Raw genomic sequence first — 22,838 nt, forward strand, 5'->3', positions numbered from 1 at the left:
GAGCGGTAGAGCTGTGATTGGCTTAATGTTGAATCGCAATTCAACCTCAAGTTGAATTATATTTCTGAAGTACAACTGTGGGCGAGTTCATCCTCGGTTCTCTGTAGTTCGCAGCCGACAATGCAAAATATTCCTGCGTCATATAATATTCCTCATCGTCGTGGGATATCCTACCAACGGATAAAGTAGTGCTTGTACTACGTAGTACTGATCTCCACCCTTAAACGAAACGGAGCAAATTATGCAATTCACACAGTAAATTAACTCTTACAGGTATTTGCAGGCTGTCTGAACCAACCATTTATACATGCATTCAAGCGCTGGGCGTCTCCAAGTCAGAGCTGAGTATGCCAGTGCGTCTCCAGCAGTTTCTCACAGTGGAAATGATGTCATCCATTTCAATGCCAAACGATTCAAGTGTTCGAATTTTGAAAAAGTCATCACCTTCCGATATGGTTGGATAATATAAAGTTTCAAAAATTATCAAGTTTACCCCGTTTCGTTTAAGGGGGGAGATCAGTATTCATATTCATTAACGCTTTACCTATTTGAGCATGACCACTTGGTTAATACGATAGTACTAGTAAGGATTTGCGGTTGTCGTTGATGTGTTGTCGCTAGTTACGCTGTACCCAACTTGACAAAGTATCCTATCATCGTTATTTTAATTACGTGAAGCAAGCTTGGAAATTGTATGCAGAAATTGTATTATTTCCTCAAATATTTATCTATCCGAAGCTCTGTCCGAATGGTTTTCACGTCCGAGTCGTTATGACATGGTTGACAGACTGTGAGTACCACTGGGTGAAGATTTCCGTCGTTACCTGTAGTTATTCAAGTAACTGTTACTACCTCTGTTCCAAGGATGATTGCGACTGAATATTCGGCAGCACTTTATATCTTGCTTTCAGTATACAATGCAGATTTTTGAATCTGAAAATACAATAGAAATACAGGTCACGCTCGCTAGGGCTACCGGTAAACTACTGTATTGCAGCATCATCAAATAACATATGACAATTTTAAAAAGAGGTATTCTATTCCAAAACATTACTTATATATAGACTATATTGAGACAAGAAAATTTAATTCTACTTTGACTGAAGTACTCCGGATGTCGCAAGTCAGCTTCTGCTACGAAATTCGATTATATTCTACACGCGGTTTCGTTGGGCGATTTACATTTGGCTCTAATGGCCTGTGGGCCGAGAACAGGATAATCGAAGTTATGTGTGCGGTCGAACAAAATCGAAGTGCGTCGAACAATGCAAATTGAAGGATGAGAATTGATTCCATCTCAAGACGGGTTAGGTTTAACACAGCAGCCAACCGACTACTCGTGCGGTAAATTTATGCGGATGAAAGTGTCTTTCTGCAGTCATTTCCCAATTCACTTGTAGCCGACACTTCCTCAGTGTTCATCAACACCATCCAATACAAAGTAATGAATCGCATCTAACATGTTTAGGAACTGTGGCGACGACGACAACAGCGACGACGACAACTTCGGCCACAGTGACTTATGGTATGTTGCTAAATCATTCGGCAATATCGAAAGTACCTCGTCATTATCTCACATGCCAGCTGTGGGCTTCCAAAGTACCGGTGTTTTCAACACCATCCTACGCAACGAACGTTATCACTACTACTAACATGTTTTGAATGACACTCCACCCGTGGCGATACCGGTCAGCGATAGAGGGTCGGCGACAAAACTACTTCGCCCGTGGCAACCCTCATCAACAAACACCAACGCCAACCCTCTAAGATTCAACCAGCATCAACGCTAACAGCCATCGTTGCCGTAGTGTGGGCTATATAAACATATCATGCGAAGAAATGCATGGTAGCTATAAAATTGAGTTGGAATAACGCTACTCTTGCAACATCGGTTGTGATATCGCACACACAGCAGCATAAACCACCAGTGCAACCTCGACGAGCGTCCATTACGAGGAAAACAGCTACAAAGGCGGTGACCGACCCTCAATTACATATTTCAATTGATGAAACTTCGTGCATTCTATTTTCTCCTGAAACGTTTTCACCTTGCTTCTAGATATACTGAAACCTACATATCAACAACACGTGCCATATACTCCATGGTAAGAATATCTAGAAGGATTGGATTTGACAATTTTGAAACTAGATATCGCAAATAACTCAATTTGAGCTGTGGTGCGTGGCGATTATGGCAGAGGTGGTGGTGACGGCAGTGGCACCATGCATGTTGGGATAGTGGTGCTGGCAGCAGCAGCATGGACATGACGGCGGCTGCGGCGCAAGTGCCAGTATGGTTGTGGCAGTGGCAGCGTGGACGTGGCGGTGGCGGCAAGGTTGCAACGTTGGCGGAATGTCATTTCTTTCGTTGTGTTCCGCGTACTGATTAACCATCTTTACTGCGAGTTCAAAAGCAACTTCTACTCGCTAAGGGGGCGCGGCTCGAGAAGAATGGACTAATATGTTAGTCCCCTCCACCTAAGGTGGTGAAAATCCTGCGGCGGTTCCGCATGGTACTTGAACATTCAAGCCAGCAACTCACAACAGTTAACTACTATATAACTAGGCTGCACTTTGTGGACTCAGTGCAAACATATTTCAAAATGTAAGTATTATCAATTTAAACTTATCAAATTGACGCGTTCAATTGCAATGGTCGTAGCTGGTTAATCGACGACAAAGGCGATGGGTCTTCGACTAAGCCGGCACGAAACAGCCCATCAAAGCGTTGGATGTGGCCATCCAAGTGCCGAGCACAGTGCAGCTCAGGCAGTTTCTTCAAGCACGCGCCGCCTGCCTTAGCGTTGATTCCTTTTTCTTTAAAATATAAACCCAACTTCACCTCTGCTGACTTCCCTAGCGTGAGTACTTCATCGCAAATCTTTAAAATTAATCTTAAAAAAATAAGTTTTATAAAAATTTTTTTAGAAATAATAAATAAACATTTAAGTTTAAAAGATGAAAAAGTATCCGTCCTTGTGCTCATCTAGGCTGTATCCACCTTCGATGAAAAGCCGCATGAAGTCAACAAGCAGCTTCATGTCCGAGCGGCGTTGACGGTTGCCGTCGTTGCCTTGGTACCACTCAAACCACAACGTGCATTTCGAGGGATTTGTGGCATGATGCTTGCATCATATCTACGTCGCGCCACCCCATGTCGCTAGTAGACACCCTGTCTTCCGAAGCCAGTGGGTAGCAAATGGACCCTGTCGACCTGTTACATTGTAGCCTTCCTCACCCTCCGTGGTGTCGACACCCCGATGTTTCACCCGACTTCTAGCACAACCCAATGCAGGCATCGCATGGTTCATATGACACGCTATCCATGTTATGGGCCTTGTGAGCGGTCGACACCGCAGCGCTGAACTGAATCATGTTCTTCAGGTCTTTCAAGCACTTTGGCACGCGACATGTCCACCATCGACGTTGAGAACAGGCGATTTGTTCGCATCATCGTAGAACAGTGGGGTTCCATGCACCAACAATGTCAGTGAAGTGCTTAAGTGCTCAAGTAGCACATAAGCTCTTCACTGACATTGCCGGGGCAAATTTGGGAGCGTCACGATGTAGTAATACTAATGATGAGTAGTCACCAATAAGGCCAAAGAAGTACCTCAGAATATGATAATGCTTTTCGTAGCATTTCTTCGTGTTATCTTCAAGCACACGGCTCCCGAAATATTTATGGCATTCCTTCGCCAACCCAAGCTCGTTATTCATCACGACATCCAACATTCCGGCACCTGCGCGTTGGTCCTGCTTGGCTGATAGCAATAGCCACTTTTGCGCACGGCTGCGGTCTCGTCACGCACGCTTAGCCGCCAGCTCCGCATACGCACTTACCATGGTACTTGGCTATCACAAGAGTACAGTGAACCAAATAAATACACAATAAATCCAAGTAATAAAATCGAACCACTACAAATACATTTTGACCACACCTTAGGGATGAGACTGGTCGAAGAATGAATTAAATTGACCCAGAGATTGCCGAGGCGAGTTGTGTATGTGTGCGGAAGTGGCGACAGGGTATAACTTGGTTCCGTGCGACGATACATGACACAACTACAATTTCCGGTTTGGGGATCGCCGCAATTCACTCTCACGCCGCAATCGAACGCTTGATCATGGCCAACGCTTTTCTGCAGGAGTTCTCACCGGCTTTTCTTCAAGCAACAGTATTCGAAGCAATTTCTTGAACGTCCAACGGTTGACACACACGTGGGCAATTCGCTGGCAAAGGCTCCAAGATACTGAATAAATCATCTACAGTACATCATTAGTAACACGAATAAAATAGCAGCAACGTACCTGCAATTGCTGAATAAATCATCTACAATACATCATTAGTAACACGAATAAAATAGCAGCAACGTACCTGCAATTGCTTCCGCAGATGCTGTCACATGGGAATCGAAATTGTCGGTGTGGATGACATGAGGTCCAATGATGTAAGGTGGTAGCATTTCAAGGTACGCCTTCCAAACACGACCGTCCACCCAAGCAGCCTCCTGGACATCATAATAATGCCCTTCAGGATAGGTGTCAAGCTCATATTTGTCGATGGTTCCACCCGGGACGCCGTGGACAATAAACAAAATTGGTAGTCACCAGGTAACGTTCGCGCGACATGTCAACACCGCTGTCAGGCCGTCTGAGTGGTTATGGGTATTGTCCACTTTCGACGACTTTCTCTTCCCTGCCCATATCTTGCCTGGAGGTATGTCATAGTTGACATCCGTTTCGTCAACATTGAGTATGTCGCACGACTTGTACGCGTGATACTTGTTCCAGCACTGGCCAGCTAAGTCGTTGCGCAAAGCCTCCATGTCTACGGACGGCATTTTCGTATAACATGGGACTCTTTGAGAAAAGTTGTGTCGCCGGGTGAAATCGTGGCACAACTTGAGAAGGGACTTGTACGAATCTCGCTTCCCAACCTTGTAGACGTCGAGCCAGGCCGCATGGTACGTCTTCATGAACGCAATTATGTGCATGGACGTGAGGATGTGCTCGTCCCGTCGCACATATTTCATTAACTGAGCAGTTGGTTCTTGAATGCCACCGAACGCCTTCCGCTTCCCGTTGATATTGTGCCCGTCAGTTTTACCTTGCCTTGTTGCCATCCAATCCAAGTGCTTCGTGGGATGTCATGGGTGGCACGAAACACCCGGCTATTGATGGATTCTTGGTCGAACAAGGCGAGTAGCTTGCGCTTTTTGCCGATCGTGTGCGACTTGTGGCATCGTCGCGGCATGGTAGTCCAAACGAGGAAATGGCAACATTGACACTTGTTGAATTTGAACTTTCATAATTGAATCCACCAATCAGTGCACTGCATTTATGCTAAGCTTTGATTGGTTAATTCGATTAGGTTTACAAAATATTGCAGGTTAAGCAATTTATTAAAATAGTTCAAATTGTAGAGGTGGTCGGCTTTTTTGGTGGGGTCGGCTTTTCCCGGGGTTCGCTGTAGTGTTTATCAGTCGTCGAACATTAGGAGTGTAAAAACATAGATGTTTTAAATTGCAGGGACGACCACACTTCTTCATTGGACTCATTATACTCCCTGCTCCTCTTCCCCTCTGGCACCCACAAGTGCAAGGTCGCCCAGCTGAGAGCAGCGTAATCAGCAAGGAAGGCGCGGTTTGCTGTGCGGATAGCTGGGGTGGGTCTTTGGATCCAGCGCGCACCTCGGATAGTCTGTGCGGCGCCGTTGTCGGAACTGTCGTTTATGTCGTGACGTCTCTGCTGTTGGTTGGGGGTGGCCTCTGCCGATCGATCAACCGGTATGTATATTGCATTTGTATATGTTTAGTGTAGAAAATTTTGTGAAAAGTTGTTAGTTTATAGGTGACGTGCACCATAATAATATTAATAGCACTAACAGCTTACACTGCCGTATCGTACACAATTTCTATCCAGGCTTACATATTAACCCATCCGAGCGGGTTAATAACAACTGTGGTGTCCTCTCGTTCATAATTACTACCCTGGCACTGCATTCAACAGTTATGTCCTGCAGGCACCTTGATTTTTTGTGTGATTATTGTTTTTTCCATCCATGAGATGGTGAATGACAAATGAGCACAATTGGATATGATATTTTCGATTTACAGTTAATTGGGTATGTTATTTACTTGTACATTGTGGTCACGAGATTGACATGTATAAACCTATGTTGCGGTCAATATGCCCCTGTTATAACTTTATTTTGTGCGATCATGAAGGACATCCATTCATAGTGATTTCGATTTAATATGTTATGGTGTTCGCTTGTAAAGTATGCGGTTACTATGTGCGAGCACGAAGGACATCCATCACACTGATTTCACGATTTAATTTGGTATGGCGTTGACTCGTATAATATCGCATTATGATAACTACTTCGAAGTATGTAATTGTTGCATGTTTGCGGTCATAGCGCATACTGTACGTTATGACTTCATTTTTGCGCGCACCATTCAAAATGATCTATGTTTGTGTTATGTGGTCATGTGATAAGTATGTACATGGTACTAGTATGCGTTTGCTATCACTACACATGTTGTACTATTATATTGATTTCGGTGCGATGATTAAGAAAGTTCAAATGAGCACCACAAGGAACAAATTTTCTATTCATTTTTGCACTGCTTGTGTGCATGTATAGTTTGCACTGGAACTACTAGTATATATTCATATATATATTGATATAGAACAGATATACTTTATGTAAAAGAATATGTTGCTTGTAAAATACATAGTTGCATAGAGCATATATAGAATATATACATTTGTATTTTTTAGTATTTTAATACGTATTGAAATATAATTCACCTTTCATAAATTCAACAATTAAAGTATAGGTAAATAATTTCATATTAATGAATTTTGTGAAATATATATGTACTTGGATTGACGATATATAGTATTTAAATATGGATTTAAACACCTCTCGTTCTATGTATTCATTCATAAAATATAGGTAAATCATTTCATACGTATATATATATATTTAAAATATATATACTTGGATTAAGTATATAATATACTATTTAAATATATATCACGTTTTATGAGGTCTTAAATATAGGTGAATCATTTCATACCTATAAATTCTTGTAATATATATATACTTGGATTGCTACCGCGAACCTGACGACGATTCCGACTGCCATCGTTTTCAAGACCTTGCCCATGAAAGTACAAGCAACCGTGGCCGTGACCGCTTCGATCCCCGCGAGATCGACGACGGCAACGAGCGTGGCGTGGCCGAATGTGACTTCGACAGCGATCTTGACAGCAATGATCCTGACGACGATTCGAACCGCCATCGTTTTCAAGACGAAGCCTGGGGCTGGAGCAACAATCATGGCGGGGACGGCAACAAGCGTGATGGGGCTGAATGTGACGTCATGAGGGAACGTGACGACGGCAGCGATTCCGACCGCCGATGTGTTGGCGACTTTGACCGTGGGGTGTGTGAAGAAGATAGTGACTTCGCAGTCGACTCGTCTGGATCGAGTGCGGAAGAGCCGTTTGTGGACGCAAATGTGAGCACTGTGCGTAGTGACTACGTCTGAGTGAAGAAGTGCCAGAGTATTGGTGATGCCCACGTGGAGATGCAAAGTTTCGACGACTTCAAGTACACTTACGTCAGCAGCAGTGCAAGCCCGCATGGTCTAAAACCGATGTATCGTTGCACAGCGTAAGTTTGGCCCCAAATGGCACTATCGTGCCTGTTGAAGTCAAAGGCCACCACAACTTGGATGCCGCAGGGACTTCATCGAGAACCAAGATCCACCCTCGTTTTCTGTCTGAAATCGATAACGTGCTCCTTGGTGGTTCTGGGCCGTTCGCTGTCCTCACCTCACTCACGTTGGCGTACTCGAAAACTCCCCGCGTTCTGGAGGAACTGCCGACTCGGGGCCAGATTCGAAGCTGGCGGGTCACTGTCATGCGAAGCAATGCGGGGACGAAGTCTGTATCTACCTTTGCCAGTATTCGAAGTTGGTCGTCAAGCCGCTTGTGCCAAACGAAGGAAGAATGTTTCAAGCCAAGTCTGGTACGAAGCGAGCGTTCGTGTTACGTGGATAGCATTTCGGTCGAAGACCAGAACAAGACACTTGTTCTGGACATCTTCGAGCACTGCTTCAAAGACGCAGCTGACCTGGATCAAATGTCCCTGGGTCTCATCGTGACATTACGGCGGACCTTTTACAACGTTGTCGCGTCAATGAACGGACAAGGGACCGATGTTGCTTCCTCCGCAGATGGACGTACAAGCTCCATCACGTCCGTAGGACTTTAGTGGGATTTGGTGGAACGACAACGCATGTGAAGAGACAGACTGCGGCGCATTCGTTTCGTCCTTGGGTGTACATGTTTGTTCGATCTGAAAGTGAAGTGAGCTACGTGAAGATGTCCGAGGCTGTGAAGAAGTACGCCCACGTGTTCTTTGGCCGTGACCTTCAACTTCTATTTGGAAGCATCGACCGTCGTGATGCAATCCTCAATGCTTACTGCTTTATCTGACTCCAAGTCTCGGTGTTCATTTGTTGGCCACATCTCGTGCGGCGCACTGAAGAAAACAAGTCGAAACTCCCAACCTGCGTTCTTCGACGAAGTTATGACACAGTATTTGCGTTGGATGCACGTGTGCCGCTCAGCCCGCCAGCATGCTGTTTTGTCCGGAGTTCTGCTTCATGCGTGGAGTGAGATGGGCGAAGGAACTTATGCCGACTGGTTCATGGTTTCGTACTTGCATGACGACGGGTCCAAATGGTTCGTATGTGCCTCAAAAGTTGGTGGCGTCGTACGATCGCGAACGCCTGACACAACCGCAGTATGGACTTGTAGGGCTCCGGCTTCCCCTCCATGTACGCATTGAGCCATGGCTTGTAGTGCATCTTCGTGAAGGTGATCATGTGCATCGACATCAAGATGTGCTCATCGCGGCGTACGTCTTTCATGAACGTGAGGAGGTCGTGTTGCAAGGGTATGATACACTTGGCGCCTTGTCCTCCAAGCGAGTGCAGCTTGGCGTTACGGGTGGTGGTCGTAAGCTCAGTGCATTGCTTGATCCACACCATCCATCCTCACAGAACTTGCGACTACTGATCCCGAGTTCGTCGAATCGTGCAATCAAGACGCGCGTCTTGTCGATGGTGTAGGTTAGTTGACGAGTTGACGACTTGACATGGTGCTCGAAGGGTAAGTATGTTGTCGTGTTGCCTTTTGGTTTGAATATTTGAATATATGGTTCCAACAATCACGACACGGTAAGAATAGCGTAACGTGGCCGACCATTGATGTGCCCATTTTCCCGTATTTTGTTTCTTGACTATTTCCATCAGTTTTTCTGTTATACCTATGATACATACATTGTTGGAAAGGTTATTGCAAGCACTTTTACCTACTCCTCCCAACAATGATAGATTTAAACAGTGTCAAGCTGGCAAAATAGATTTCGCAAACATGTCACTTTACACTATCGATCATTGATGTGCCGATATTTATACTTGAAGTAAGTATCGAAATCGAGATGGGTGATATTTCTTCGACGAACAGCATAAAATTAAATGATAAAGGTTTATTACATTGCGAAAGATATAATATATTGAGGGTTTGTACTGTTGTTCCAAAGCAGTGCGTTATATTCATCAATGCGACAACCAGGGCGTGTTCGACTACATGATCGCTCAACGAGCGATGCGACAAACAAGTGCGTTTGACAAGAGTCATAATAGTATTGCGCAACTTCATTTACATGATTTACGACAACTCCAGAATGACTTCGTGATCATTCGAGCAGCGAAAGAACGCATTACGTAATATTATCACAAGATGTAGGCCCACTCAAGTACGACTACATAATCGTTAGACAGCCAAAGCGACAAACAGAGTGTTTGACATAAGTTATAATCTCACTACTCAAATTCATTCACAAGATTTACGCTTACTAGAGTACGACTACATGATCGCTGGAGCAGGAAGCGACAAAATAGAACGTTTGACAAGAGTCACAATCTCATTATGTGACTTCATTACACCAACTCGAGTACGACAACTTAATCATTAGACTATCAAAGTGATTGACAAAATTTACGTGCATAATACACCAGACTTGATGTCTCTCATTCAGCAATTTTCCTCCTGGTGCCCAATGCGGGTGCCTGTGGCATAATGTTCGTCACCACCAATGTGCCTGCGTTCGTTTCGTACCCTGTTACTGTAAAACTTCTCCACAACGGAAGTAGGTGGGGGCAGAACAATGGTTAACCAGTGAAGATTAGTCTTCGAGGTGGGCACGATGCCTGAGGGAAGTCTGAATCAGCCGGCAACTAACTAATAATTAATATAACTTTCAATAGCCTCTATTGACTTTAATTTACCAATGTTAACCACAGTTAATCAAAATCAATGAAATTATTCGTTTATAGATCTAAATCACACAATCTTCCACAATATTTTCGGTTTGGCGAGTAGCCTTCTTCTTGCGCTTGGGCTTTGCTGCAGCTTGCAGTAAGTTGTGGTAATCTGCCGTGATAAACTTCCCGCTCACGGTCAACGTCTTTCTTGTCGCGCTTTTTCGCTTCTTTGTTGGCGGGAGAAGTAGCCCATGATCACGAACACTATCAACCCTTTTCTGCCACGTCTCATTGACCCCAATATCTGCAGACGGCTTGAAAAGAGACAGGCGGTACAACATCTTGTCCAACGATGGGGGGCAGAGTCCGGTGCACACAAAGCCGTTTGTGATTGGTGATTGGTTCGTCGATTGATACCAGACTCGGCAAGCGATTTCGATGGCGCGCTGCTTGCTGATACATGTGGACACGTCAGTCCACATGGTATCCTCAATCGCCTTTCGGATGGCCTGCTTGAAGGGCCTGAAGACTGTAACATCCAACGACTGGAACAGATGGGTTGCATTGGCGGGTAGGAATTGCAGCAAAATATTCAACAACGCTGCCTCTGCGTAGATGTACTCCGAGTAGTGCGACGAGCATCCGTCCAAAATCAACAAAATGGGGCGTTGAATTGAATCCGGGATACCTGACAGTGGGCGAGCCCATCGAGGGGTCCGCCGGTTAACTATCCGAATTGTATTGGGTGTTGCGGTGCTGGCTCGCAAATCAGAATTACAGATAACTCTATAAATGGATGCCAAGTCATGACTCAATTGATACAGTTATACAGAAAAAGAGGTAAACACTAAAATGGCTATAACTTCATCAATATTGCTCAGATTTGCTTCAAATTAGCACCAAAATGTCGACATTGCCAAGGGCTATCGATTGCTCGAAATTGGCCAATGTAGAGCAAACAAACTGAATATCTACTGATATTATCCATTTACACAACGACAGATTGACCATCCGAACCGAAAACAACGATTTCGTCGTCCGAGCTCTCGCTGCTCCCGCCGCTGTCCCCATTGTCTGAGTCACTCGAGTCCTGGTAATCGTCGTCATCAATTGGGCTGATGTGCTGATGGATGGCTAGGAGGTCGCTCTCCGCCTTCATGATGCACCCGTGGACCATTTGTGACGTGAGACCCTCGAACGCCGCGTCAAGGCGCTGCTCAACGTCATGGAAGGAGGTATTGGTGTCGTACTGTCTGCCGACATTACCTTTGACGATTGCCCACACGAGCTTAATAAGTTGCAGGTCTGAGTGGTGCGGCGGACTGTACTTGACCTCGTGCCCGGCGTGCGATGCCAACTCCACAACTTCAGGTACGACAGCAGACGTGTATGGCTGCAGCTTGGCCCAGATGGTAGCCTTCAGCTCACTGGGGGAGTAGGCGATGCCAAGGGTGTCGCAGACGTCAATGAGGTCGGCTTTACGCCCCGTGAATTTCGGCGTGGTGTCTGGTATGCACTTGTGATATTTTGCGTTGTTCATGACGATGATGGCATTGGCGATAGCATGGTCCTGGAGAGCCTCCAAGAGCCGGTGAAACCAGTCCGCAAAGTACGAGTTGTCGAACATACCATGGCAGTCCTTCGTTTGCTTGCCACCAACAAACTTTTCGTAGAACAGGATTTTCGAATTGTCGGGGCCGCCGTCCACAATAGCGGTGATGAAGCAAAATCGGCGGCCTTTGTGCTTCGCTTTGGGCTGGACGTCCAGATCATCGGTAGGATCGTACATGGAGATGTCGTTTTTGTTGTAGTGATGATGGACGGAGCTTTCATCGAGGTACACGACTGTGCGACGGGTTGTTGGGTTAATTTGCTGCGTGGCCTCACACATGAAACGCACGTAGGTATCCCGAAGAAGAATATTGCGCTCGGACAATGCAAGCAACTTCTTGCCTGTTCTTGGAGCCACGGAGGTACCCACAGTGTTTCACGAACCGTTGCACCAACCGCACCGCACTTTCTCTCTCAATTTTGACATAGGGGTCGTAATGTAGGACGCTTGTTTCAAGGAGAAAGGCATCAACGTCCTTGGCGACCACGCGCTGCCGAACCTGGCGCTATTCGCGGACGAATCGCTGGACGGACGATATGACGCCTACGGTCCGTGGAATTCGAGTTGATCGTGAGGACGTATTGGAGGGCAGACACTTAGGATAGCGTTGTCGACAATATATTCACGCCATACGGCTTGTACGGTTTTCCTGGACCGACCAAGGAGGGTGGCAACTTCGCGGATCACGTCAACATTGTGGGTTGCATGAATATAGCGTAGATATGCGTTGGCTCGCAAAATATCAAGTATTTCCTCCTTGGTGAGGGCCCGAGGCCGACTTTGTTCGACGAACTTGCAAATCTGAGCGAACTTTTCTGCAGTCACGTCCACGCGCACATTTGTCGTCATGCCACTTGACTGTGAAGAGTCACAGTTAGTATTTAATTTAGAAGGTTTTTCATCAAATAAACCTCTGTGCTATAAATCATAATGGCAAAATTATATTTTACAGGTATTTATTTTATGCAGACTTGTATACACAGAAATGGGCAGTTTTCTGTGCGAAGCTCAGTGATTACTATCCACCGAAGCCTGTAATTTTGACAGTATATGTGTTTAAAGAGTATGCATCGATTAAAAAAACGCGTTTGAATTGGACAAATACTTCGTCCAATAACATCCCCGGACCCCTCGATGGGCTCGCCCACTGTGAGTTGAGCATCGCCAGCCATTTCCGGCAAATGAAAGAGTTCGTCCAGCCTTTCTCCGACGATGTGATAGCGGCACCAGGGATACTGATGCTGTCGCACGCCTCCGTAGATACTCGGTTACCGGGGAGCACAAACAATGGTGGTATCTTGGTTCCGTCGGCGGCAACACATGTGATAATGGTGACATGCGCGGACGCAGATGATTCCTCTGCAAACACGTGTTTTGTCGTGCGATATACGACAACTTTCTTTGATGTCTTTGATGGCGCGAAGCTTGTTTCGTCCATGTTAAAAATTCTCCCAGGGTCCCTGTTTACGAGCGCGATGGACGTGGACAACTCTCGGAAGAACTCCTCGACGGCGGGATGGTCAACACCGTTCCGTGGTTTGCTGAGCACTTGCGCCTTTGAGACCCGTAGTTCTGGATGGCGGTCGAGGAACCGTTTGTACCACCCGGTGGATAGTTTCGTCGCACGTGGTACGTCTGGACAGCCTCGGACATTTCGGTGGCCTTTTGTACAATATGATGACGTCCAATTGGATCATATTCCATGACAAGAATCCACGCTACCAGATTGTCTTCAAATTGCCTTGGCAAGTGTGGCACGCGTCCCATCGTCACCAGTGTGTCGTTGTTTGCGCCGTTGATGGCATCAACCACATGCTTACGAAGCGTACGCGGAGGGATGTCATACGCTTTCGCTGCTATGGACACTGTGTGCGTTTTGGCTAGCACTTCTTGGACGGCAATACTCATGGTGTCGTGCGTGTACAGCGTTCGTGGTGGCATTTCAATTCAAAATAGTCAACCTTTCAAACACTACACTTTTTCCCTCCATCATATTTCACAAGTTCAATTTGACAAGAGGTTTTGTTTTGTCCAATTAGATATGAAAGGCAATGCTATTGGTAGAAACATGTTGGTCGATCAATAACCAATCGGCACATCAATGGTCGGCCACGTTATGCTGATTGTACTTAGTAGTACTAATGCAACACCCACCGAAGATTTAAGTAGGGGAAGCCAATATAGAAATTTTCTACTTTTCGTGGATTTTGAAACTCAAATTAATATTCTTTTGTATTATAATTCGCTTGCTCAAAAAGCAAATGTAGTCAATTTAGAACCCGAAATGTTTTCTGATATGTACAGTACAGTACAGTACAGTACTCGGAGTGATGTGGACACCACGGCCCGAGTCCGTTGAATCGTGGAGCCAGCTAGGGCACAGCGATCGCTACCCGCGCTGCAAGTTCGTGAAATGCTGCGAAGATCTAGTTAGGTGGGCATCTACAACTACTCTACGTGCTCCTAAGTTCAAGCTGCATACTCTAGACGATGGCTGGGTTCCTCGATTCGGCTTCCGCTCTCGGGAGCAAAATGGCTTTTCACGCCAACGACCTACCAAGAACAAGCTGAAGCAAAGAGTACTGGCTGAGGTCCTCGAGGAATTCACCAACGACTTCCACCACGAGTACGCCTCCTTCTCTAAGGACTGCGTGTTCAACGTGGACGAGACTGGAATGCTCTACGACCAACCGCAGAAGTAGTAGTTCGTACTATTAGGTGGACGCCACTGTACTCAGCATTGGCATCCTAGAAACCATACGATAATATTTGTTCGGAAATGTACCAATGACTAACACATGTTCTTGTGTCTATTAAGTGCACTCGGAAAGTTCCTCTCTGGACTATTTTGCTCGAAATCGATCCAATTTAAGGCGTGCTCGGAAATGCTTCATCGTTTGCTGGAAAAAACTGCGCACCCAACACTCCTGCATACACCGCTAACTCCTTGCGTCCCCAATACGGCGCCGAACACCTCATGCCACCTACCCTGTCGCCAATTCCGCACACATACACAACTCTACCTCGGCCACCTCTGGGCCAATTTAACTCATTCTTCGACCAGCCCCATCACTAAGGCATTCGTCCAAAGATAGGAACACTCCTGCATACACCGCTAACTCGATGGTTTGGTGTTGGTTTATACCTTTTCTATTTGATTGGTGGATGCATTTGGTTGCAGTGGATTCGATTGGTGGATGCAGTTGTGGATGCAGTTGATGCAGGTATTGTAGCGATGGATGCATTGTAGCGATGGATGCAGGGTAAGTTTGGATATTTCGGGAATAATTATCCTTATTAGGGTGTTTAACATAAACGATCAATGGATGGCCGAAATTCAAACCCTTCGTTTTTTTACGATTTCGCAACAAATACGCCAATTTTGGACGAGTTTTCAACTACCTGGTACGATTAATAGTACTATGTAGTTACATATCAAGAGTGAATTCGCTACTAGTACATCACAGTAAGGGTGAGTCTGGATGTAAAAAATGGCCAAAATTGTCGATATTTTGGCAATTTCTAGCAAATCGGCAAAAAATGAAAAATTCTCTGGTTGGATCCAAAATTTGGAGAATTCTATATTCAAAATATCACGTTTTTTGCCAAAAAATAGACAAGAGTATTTTTCTGAAAGTTGGCAGTAACTGATTTACTGATTGCTTTCCAAATCAGTTTGATTTTGACCCAAATTTTGGGAATTTTAATTGGACAGAGATTGTTGTGTGTGCCAGACTCACCTTGAAGTTAAGTACCGGTTCAAAATTATAATTGTGAATTTTGAGAATATCAATGTAGAAGGAAGGCCCTAGCAATTTGTATGATCAATATTATTTTGCAAATCCAGTACTACCCTGTATTTTAATTGTAACCTGCATCGAAGTGTCACAGAAATGACGTCGGATTGGCCAAATTTCAACCAATTGGAAACATCATAACTAAACGACGACAACGATGGCAACAGAGTAAAAATATCAAATCACTTTCATCGGCCGAAATACCGTAAATCACACACGCATTGAAATTGCACGCACTACCGTGCAGGTACATACTGTACATGGAATTAAGATGCCTTTCACAAGCCGTGAGGCCTCAATGATCTGAAGAGCTTCCAATACAATTACGGTACCGGTACTGTACGCGTAAGCTCTTCAATATAATTACTACAGTAAGTATGCACTGATTGACCTTTGCCGACTTCTCGCGCAGATTCTATTGATGCGATTGTCTCGATTGTTTGAGTTAACAGTAAGCTTGCGCATAACGTTCTATAATCTATATTAAACAGTCAATCGTTGAGAATTTGGTAACTGGGGGCATTTATATAATATTCACTTACAATTAATTACTAGTTTCTTTTCGATATTATGAACAAACTGCTTGTCGTGATACAGAATTATTGCCACTTTCTATTATTTGTTGATACAAACTTGACATTACATCATGCGTGCCGTCGTGGTGAAAGAGTCACCCATTGGCTAGAATGTGTGAAATTATCCTCATTTCCAGTGATGGCGTTTGGATATTAATAATATTCCGAGATTCTGCGCAGCACAACTTGGCAATTATTTCCGTCGCTATCTGTAGTTCAGGCTTGAATCCTATGTACCGGTTCAAAGTCAAAATTGTGAATTTTTGATAATATCAGTGTAGATGGCCCTAGTTAGGGCCTGGTCTGTGAAAAATTGTTCCTGCATTCAGCCATTCCTGCTTTGTACGGATAAATTTTATTCGGATAGGGCCCAATTACCTGGTCTGGGAAGCCATTCCTGCTTTTGGTGTTCCTGCTTTGAATGGTTGCGAGCACCATGGATGGTTTGAGAGGTGTTGTTGCCTCAGTTGCCGCGGTTGTGTGTGCTGTATGCATTTCTTTAGCTACCAGCTCGACCTCTTCGAAGTACAACATTCTGACTATTACGAATGTCAACTTTGATGACATGCTTGGTGACCCGCGATATGAGCAATGGTTTCGTGACAACCTTCGTTGTGACCAACGAGCGTTCTGTAAGATAGTTGTGTGGCTTCGCCGTCGATTGCCAAAGTACTCCCGACGTCGTTCGGTCCACTCGTTTGAAAAAAAAGTTGCTGACTTTCTCTATTTCTTGGGTTCTGAGGGAGGATACCGTGAAACCGCTGGTGCATTTGGTATGGCTAGGTCGTGGTGTGTGACTGTGGTTTCGACTTTCGTCAATGTTGTCTCCTCTAATGCAAACAAATGGATTCATTTTCTTATGGACTCTCGTGCATGGCATCGTGTCGAACGTGGATTTTATAAAGTTCAAAGAATTCCTGGTGTTGTTGGAGCTGTTGATGGCACTCTGATTGATATACAGCGACCATTGGAGTAGATTTTACAATCGAAATGGTGATCCCTCATTGAATGTGCAAGCGATTGTTGATTAACGAATGGTATTTATGTCTGTGGATATTCGTCCCGGTTCATTTTCCGACAAAAAGATTTGGAAAGTATCTGTAGTTGGTGAGACTATTCGACGACTTGTGCCGACTGGATGTTTTCTGCTTGGTGATTGTGGATACACGTTGCTTCCTTGGCTGTTAACGCCATTTTTGCCGCATGAGGAAGGTGAAGTGTTGACAAAAGTTCAAAAACATTTCAATTTTAGATTGTTAAGTACTCGTATGGTTGTTGAATGTGCTTTTGGCCGTTTGAAAGAACGATTTAGAATTCTGAAAACAGTGATGAATCAAACATCTCTCGAACAAACTGTTGCGGTCACTACATGTTGTTTTATGTTGCATAACATGTTAATTCATTGCAATGTCGGACTCTTTTCTGAACCGTGACAGAAATTTGTATTTTTAACCTGCTGATCCAAGTGAAACTGAAACAAATCCTCTCATTCGCAAGACTGCAGTGTTGAAACGTCGTGGAAAAGCTAGTATTTGAATTAAAAGAAACATACTTTGCAATCACCGTTACATTATTTGTTTGCGTGCAACCAAATGAGCAAGGAGTTGCGCCATAGTGTCAGATTGGCCCTGAATTGCACGCAATACATCGTCCAGAGTTGCCCTGGAAGCAGGCGGGGGCGGAGGACTCGGTGTCGCAGCAGACAGCGACGTTCCCAAGTGAATAAGTCCCTCCTTTATGGCGAGAAAACAGGCTTCCAACGCCTCGCCTTCACTAGAGGCTTTCGTAACTTTTGCGGGCTTTTTACGACGCTCTGGGGGCTTGTCGCTGTCGTAGTCATCGTCCGAACTATGCTCACGCTTTACTTGGGCTTCTAAATTATTAAAAAACATTTACTTGTGTGGTAAAAATACATATATTTGCGAAATATTTCTACCGTCCGAGGAGTTTGTGCCATCGGCAATGGTTGCGTCGGTAGACATGAGAGATTCCCGTTGGTACCCCTTCTTCGACCCCAAAACTCCAACATAATGTCGTAATGGGGGGCCAAGGGGGCCAGGGGAGCGTTCCCAGTATCGCTGGGGTTCGAGGGCTTCGTTATCGACCACGTTGTTTTCAATTTCGAGAACTAAAACACATCAATCAAACGACAAAATCAAACTTTCGTACCTTGTCCTGGACCTGAGCCACAGTGTAATCGCTTTCCATGGCGACGCTCAGCTCCGCCGCCAACATCACGTACGCCGTCTTCTTCTCGGCGTTGTTCTTGGACTCGAACCTTTTTGCCAAAGGCGAGTCGTAACGGAGGCGAAAGAGTGTCGCCACACTCTCATCGCACCACCGGACAGAGCGTTTGTTCTCCGAGGACGCTTTCTTCTCCTTGCGCTTGCCTGCCTTGGCCTTCGGGGTGGCAGTATCTATGGTTTTATGTGTGACGCATGATATGTATGTATGTATTGCATCAACCTAGCACCATCTCTGCCGGCGGTTGGACCTCATGGTCGGACATGGCTGACCTGGTCGCACAAAAGCGTGCGAAAAGCAGGAATGACTGGTTACAGGCAGGGTTGGAGAGTCCATGCTTTTCATGACACGAAAAGCAAGGAGTACATTCGGATTACGGATAATTGTAGCCAATCAAACTGATTTTGCAAAAGCAGGAATGGCCAAAAGCAGGAACAATTCGTTCGCAGACCAGGCTCTTAAGGCTTGAATACAGTACTACAATACAGTACCAGTTTACTTCAAATAACGTTAGTCTGAAAATATCATTTATCTCTCATCTATGGGATTCATAATTCTATTGTCGATATTTAACGTACTATTAATAGTAATTCACCTCTTTCCGATCAAGTTGCGCACGTTTTCAACTTGAAATAAAAAACGTTTCAAACATTGTTTATAATACCAAACCCGTAGAAAACAGACAAATTTCCAAACCAAGTTGAAATTTTCTCATTCAATATGAAATGTCCTGTATACATTGTTCAAGATGTGTATGTTTTTCTAAAATAAATGATAAATATAAAAATTAATAATTCCTACTGACTATAGGCCATGTTCTCCAACAGGAGTGCTTTTTCTACGTTGTGTTGGCAAAAGAGTTTCACGGATCACAAATGGTTGAGTGATGCATGGCAGTGATTCACGAGCTACATCCTCGAGTAAGTCCATGCGTCGTTCGAGAAATGAGGCATACTCACCTCACTCAAACCTAGCATCCGTATGGAGCGCGAGATAGCTCTTGATGCGTGCCTTCAAGACGCTGAAGCAACTTTCGATTGGGTTGAGCATGGGCGAGTAGGGGCCAAGTCGGAGCAACAGCATGCCATCGTGCTAAACAACACGCGTCTCCATTTGCGAATAGGCAGGCGCGTTGTCCAACACGATGACAATACGCTTGCCTTGGAAGTGCGTCTGCTACGTTGCCGACTGCTTGACAGCCTGGTAAACTTCTTCGACGAATTCAGCGTTCTTCTCCATCTTGATGCTTCCACGCTCAAGTCGGTAGGTCACGAGACCCTCTTCGGGTGACACAGCGCACTGAACTTGAAGGTTTGGCCCCTTTGATGGCGGCAAGGCGACACATGCAGCCTGATTCCTTGGATCGTCCATGGCTGCGCTTGCAGTAGACGTTCAAGTTCGTCTCATCGTAATAGACGATGTCGTCACCGGATTATTGATGCATGCGCGGTTTCAGGGCAAAGTTTTGCCGCTTGGCCTTGTTGACGTCGTTGTTGCATGTCACCGGTTCGATGCGTACTTGTTTAACAAAGTAAAGCATGCCCAGGAGGTGTCGACTGATGGTTTGAACAGAAATGCTCGTTCCCGGAAAGTCGACAGCAAGAAAACTTTGCATTTCACGCAGGGTGTATTGGCAATTCGCATTTATGTACGTCTCCAAGGCTGCTCGGATCTCGGGCGTGACTTTTGACTTCGACGTTCGAAACCAACCACTTTGGAGTAGCGTGGTTCGTCCGGTGATGACCACACGCCTCGCAGTCGCCATGGTTACTCCATTGTGTTTGCCGACTGTCTTCCAGTCTTTACCACGAAGGTGTGCATCGAGAACATGTTTCTTCTCGTCAGGAGTTGGACCCTTGTGCTTTGCCATTCGGGGACAAGACGAGAGATTGGAAAATGGACAACTAGCTGAATTAAGCACATCTACCCGCGCACATTTCGCGCCTTGGCATTTCACTTTGATCTGAATTTTTGCGCTGCACATCACTTGTGAAATTTTAATATTTTATATCCATGTTACTTTGATTAGAAAACTTGCGCAACTTGATTGGGAAATGGTGTACACCTTTTCGCGACAAATGTGAGTACGGTTTCCAAGCAAATTGAAATAGATTTTGATGGGAGCGGTAATTTCCAGACATGAAAGTTTCCATTCAAAGCTAAATGACTTCCAACCAAAGTGAAATCCTGAATTACTTGCCATACTACATATCTTCAAGGTGAAGAGCTTTCATCATATTGCGCTGGCAAAACAAGGACTCACGAACCATCAAAGGTTGAGTGATAACACCGAGCGACTCCCTAGCGGCATCCTCTAAGAGGCACATGCGGGCCTCGAGGTATGTGTCGTAGTCTCGTCGATCAAACATGTCAGGGCCAGGTAACGCTTGATCGCAGCCTTTAAGACACTGAAGCATGACACGATAGGGTTGAGCATTGGAGAGCCGAAGGAGCACCATGTCGTCATGAGCCACTACCCGAGTTTCGGTCTGCGAATGAGCAGGTGCATTGTCCAAAAAGATCACAATCTACTTCTCTTGAAAATGTGCTTGCCAGGGTGGAGAGCGCTTCAGTGCTGGGTACACTTACTCGACAAATGCGGCGTTTTGCTCCATTGGTATGCTTCCGTGTTCGAGGCGGCTGCAGACAAGCCCATCGCGGGCGGACACCGCACAGTGGATTTGAAGGTTGGGTCCTTTGGAGGGAGGTAGCGTCACCACAGCTCGTTCGCCTTTCTTGGAGCGGCCCAAGGAACGCTTGCAGTACAAGATATAATTCGTTTCGTCGTAGTACACCATGTAATCGGCACTTTCTTGGTGTTGCAGGACAGCACGGGCAAACTCTTGTCGCTTTTCCTTGTTTGTTTCATTGTTGCATGGCGATGGTTCAATTCACATCCTTGACGGTATACTGCATGCCGATGAGTGACGACTGATCGTTCGAAGCGATATATTTGTCCCTGAAAGTCGAAGGCGATAAACTGCTTCACTTGCCCCAATGTAAAAAGTCAATTTTCATTGACATATCCTTCTAACGCGGCACAGATCGCAGGCGTTACTTTCGTGCACTTGTCGCGTTGTCCTCCGCGCGGTAGTGAGGTGATGCGATTCGAGTGGGCGATGCGTCAGGCAGTTGACTTCGAGGTGCGCTGCGATGATCTTCCAATCGCGGCCGCCGTTGATGTATGCGTCAAGGACACGCTTCTTTTCTTCTGGCGTCGGCGATTTGCGGGCTGGAGGTGAGGCCATCCGCGAAAATTTGGAAGTACGTGTGTTTCTTTTGTGTTTTTACATTCGCGCCTTATCCCTCGCGCCAATTTGATTGGCTCCAATTCACTTTGGTTGGAAACCATTTCACATTGGATGGAAATTGATGTGTTATATGAACTTGTAAAAATTTAAAGTCTGTATCAAGGTCACTTTGCTTGGAAACCGTACTCACATTGGTCGGGAAAAGGTGTAAAGTGGTGGAAATAATGATATGACAGGTAGGTTTTCTTTTCGTAAGTGGTCGCAAATGGCATTTGTGCTTGCGAGGAGAATACACGCAGCAATGGACACTAGATTGGAGACATAATCAAGTGATTGTAGGCAAAAAATATCGTTAACCTCAATGCTACACCAATTGGGAAAAAATAGCAAAGAAATAATTATATGACAACTATGAAAATTCCCATGTTTAGTACTTAATTTTGCGACCTCGACTATCAAGGACCAATTCACATCGCTTTGGCATTCCCCCAACGAGCTTCTGAAGCAACGAAATGTCAATTTCGTCCCATACTTGACGAACGCAAGCAATAAGGTCCGCCTTCGAAGAAAACTTGCGTCTTCCTTTGTCGTAGACCTTTCGAGACATGATACCCCATAGGTTTTCGATAGGATTCAAGTCCGGTGACTTGGCAGGCCACTGGATAACGTCCACGGCAACATCAGGCTCCTTGAACCACTCCATAACAGAGCGCGCCGTGTGGATGGAAGCATTGTCTTGCTGGAAACGGTAGTCGTCGGCATGCATGCAGTGGGCAAACGGCAACATGTAGTTGGATATAGTTTCAATGTAGGCTTCCGAGTTTTGTTTACCTTCCAGGAAGGCGAGCTCGGTCTTGCCACGACTGCTAAAACCACCCCAAACCATGATGCCACCACCACCATTTTGACGTTTGGAAAAGTGCTCGCGACGGCCAGTTAGATCAGCCCAGTAGTAATTGTAGCCGTCAGGGCCGTCGAGGTTCCACTTCTTTTCGTCAGACCAAATC

The 22,838-nt window shown here is 45.4% G+C and overlaps 6 protein-coding genes across 6 annotated transcripts; 1 reads left to right on the forward strand and 5 right to left on the reverse strand.

The window, feature by feature from the left end:
- Window positions 1–4,607: 4,607 nt before the first annotated feature.
- On the reverse strand, window positions 4,608–5,257 carry H257_05275 (hypothetical protein; the record flags this gene model as incomplete). The annotated part of the gene is made up of 2 exons (XM_009830083.1): window positions 4,608–5,039; window positions 5,111–5,257. The coding sequence occupies 2 exons, from the start codon at window positions 5,255–5,257 to the stop codon at window positions 4,608–4,610; spliced, it is 579 nt and encodes a 192-aa protein (XP_009828385.1).
- Window positions 5,258–7,397: 2,140 nt separating this feature from the next.
- H257_05276 (hypothetical protein) lies at window positions 7,398–8,517 on the forward strand (the record flags this gene model as incomplete). Its single annotated transcript, XM_009830084.1, has 5 exons — window positions 7,398–7,544; window positions 7,605–7,662; window positions 7,731–7,962; window positions 8,080–8,281; window positions 8,332–8,517. The coding sequence occupies 5 exons, from the start codon at window positions 7,398–7,400 to the stop codon at window positions 8,515–8,517; spliced, it is 825 nt and encodes a 274-aa protein (XP_009828386.1).
- A 198-nt stretch (window positions 8,518–8,715) lies between these two features.
- On the reverse strand, window positions 8,716–9,074 carry H257_05277 (hypothetical protein; the record flags this gene model as incomplete). The annotated part of the gene is made up of 2 exons (XM_009830085.1): window positions 8,716–8,742; window positions 8,802–9,074. The coding sequence occupies 2 exons, from the start codon at window positions 9,072–9,074 to the stop codon at window positions 8,716–8,718; spliced, it is 300 nt and encodes a 99-aa protein (XP_009828387.1).
- A 1,352-nt stretch (window positions 9,075–10,426) lies between these two features.
- Window positions 10,427–13,402, reverse strand: H257_05278 (hypothetical protein; the record flags this gene model as incomplete). The annotated part of the gene is made up of 4 exons (XM_009830086.1): window positions 10,427–11,040; window positions 11,370–12,234; window positions 12,299–12,469; window positions 13,070–13,402. 4 exons carry the CDS (start codon window positions 13,400–13,402, stop codon window positions 10,427–10,429), a joined length of 1,983 nt encoding a protein of 660 aa, XP_009828388.1.
- Window positions 13,403–17,901: 4,499 nt separating this feature from the next.
- On the reverse strand, window positions 17,902–19,951 carry H257_05279 (hypothetical protein; the record flags this gene model as incomplete). Its single annotated transcript, XM_009830087.1, has 6 exons — window positions 17,902–18,209; window positions 18,273–18,342; window positions 18,506–18,753; window positions 18,803–18,852; window positions 19,551–19,672; window positions 19,790–19,951. 6 exons carry the CDS (start codon window positions 19,949–19,951, stop codon window positions 17,902–17,904), a joined length of 960 nt encoding a protein of 319 aa, XP_009828389.1.
- Window positions 19,952–20,012: 61 nt separating this feature from the next.
- On the reverse strand, window positions 20,013–21,828 carry H257_05280 (hypothetical protein; the record flags this gene model as incomplete). The annotated part of the gene is made up of 4 exons (XM_009830088.1): window positions 20,013–20,566; window positions 20,871–21,108; window positions 21,175–21,435; window positions 21,616–21,828. The coding sequence occupies 4 exons, from the start codon at window positions 21,826–21,828 to the stop codon at window positions 20,013–20,015; spliced, it is 1,266 nt and encodes a 421-aa protein (XP_009828390.1).
- Window positions 21,829–22,838: the final 1,010 nt, after the last annotated feature.

Source organism: Aphanomyces astaci, assembly GCF_000520075.1.
Source record: "Aphanomyces astaci strain APO3 unplaced genomic scaffold supercont1.10, whole genome shotgun sequence".
Lineage (NCBI taxonomy): Eukaryota > Oomycota > Saprolegniomycetes > Saprolegniales > Verrucalvaceae > Aphanomyces > Aphanomyces astaci.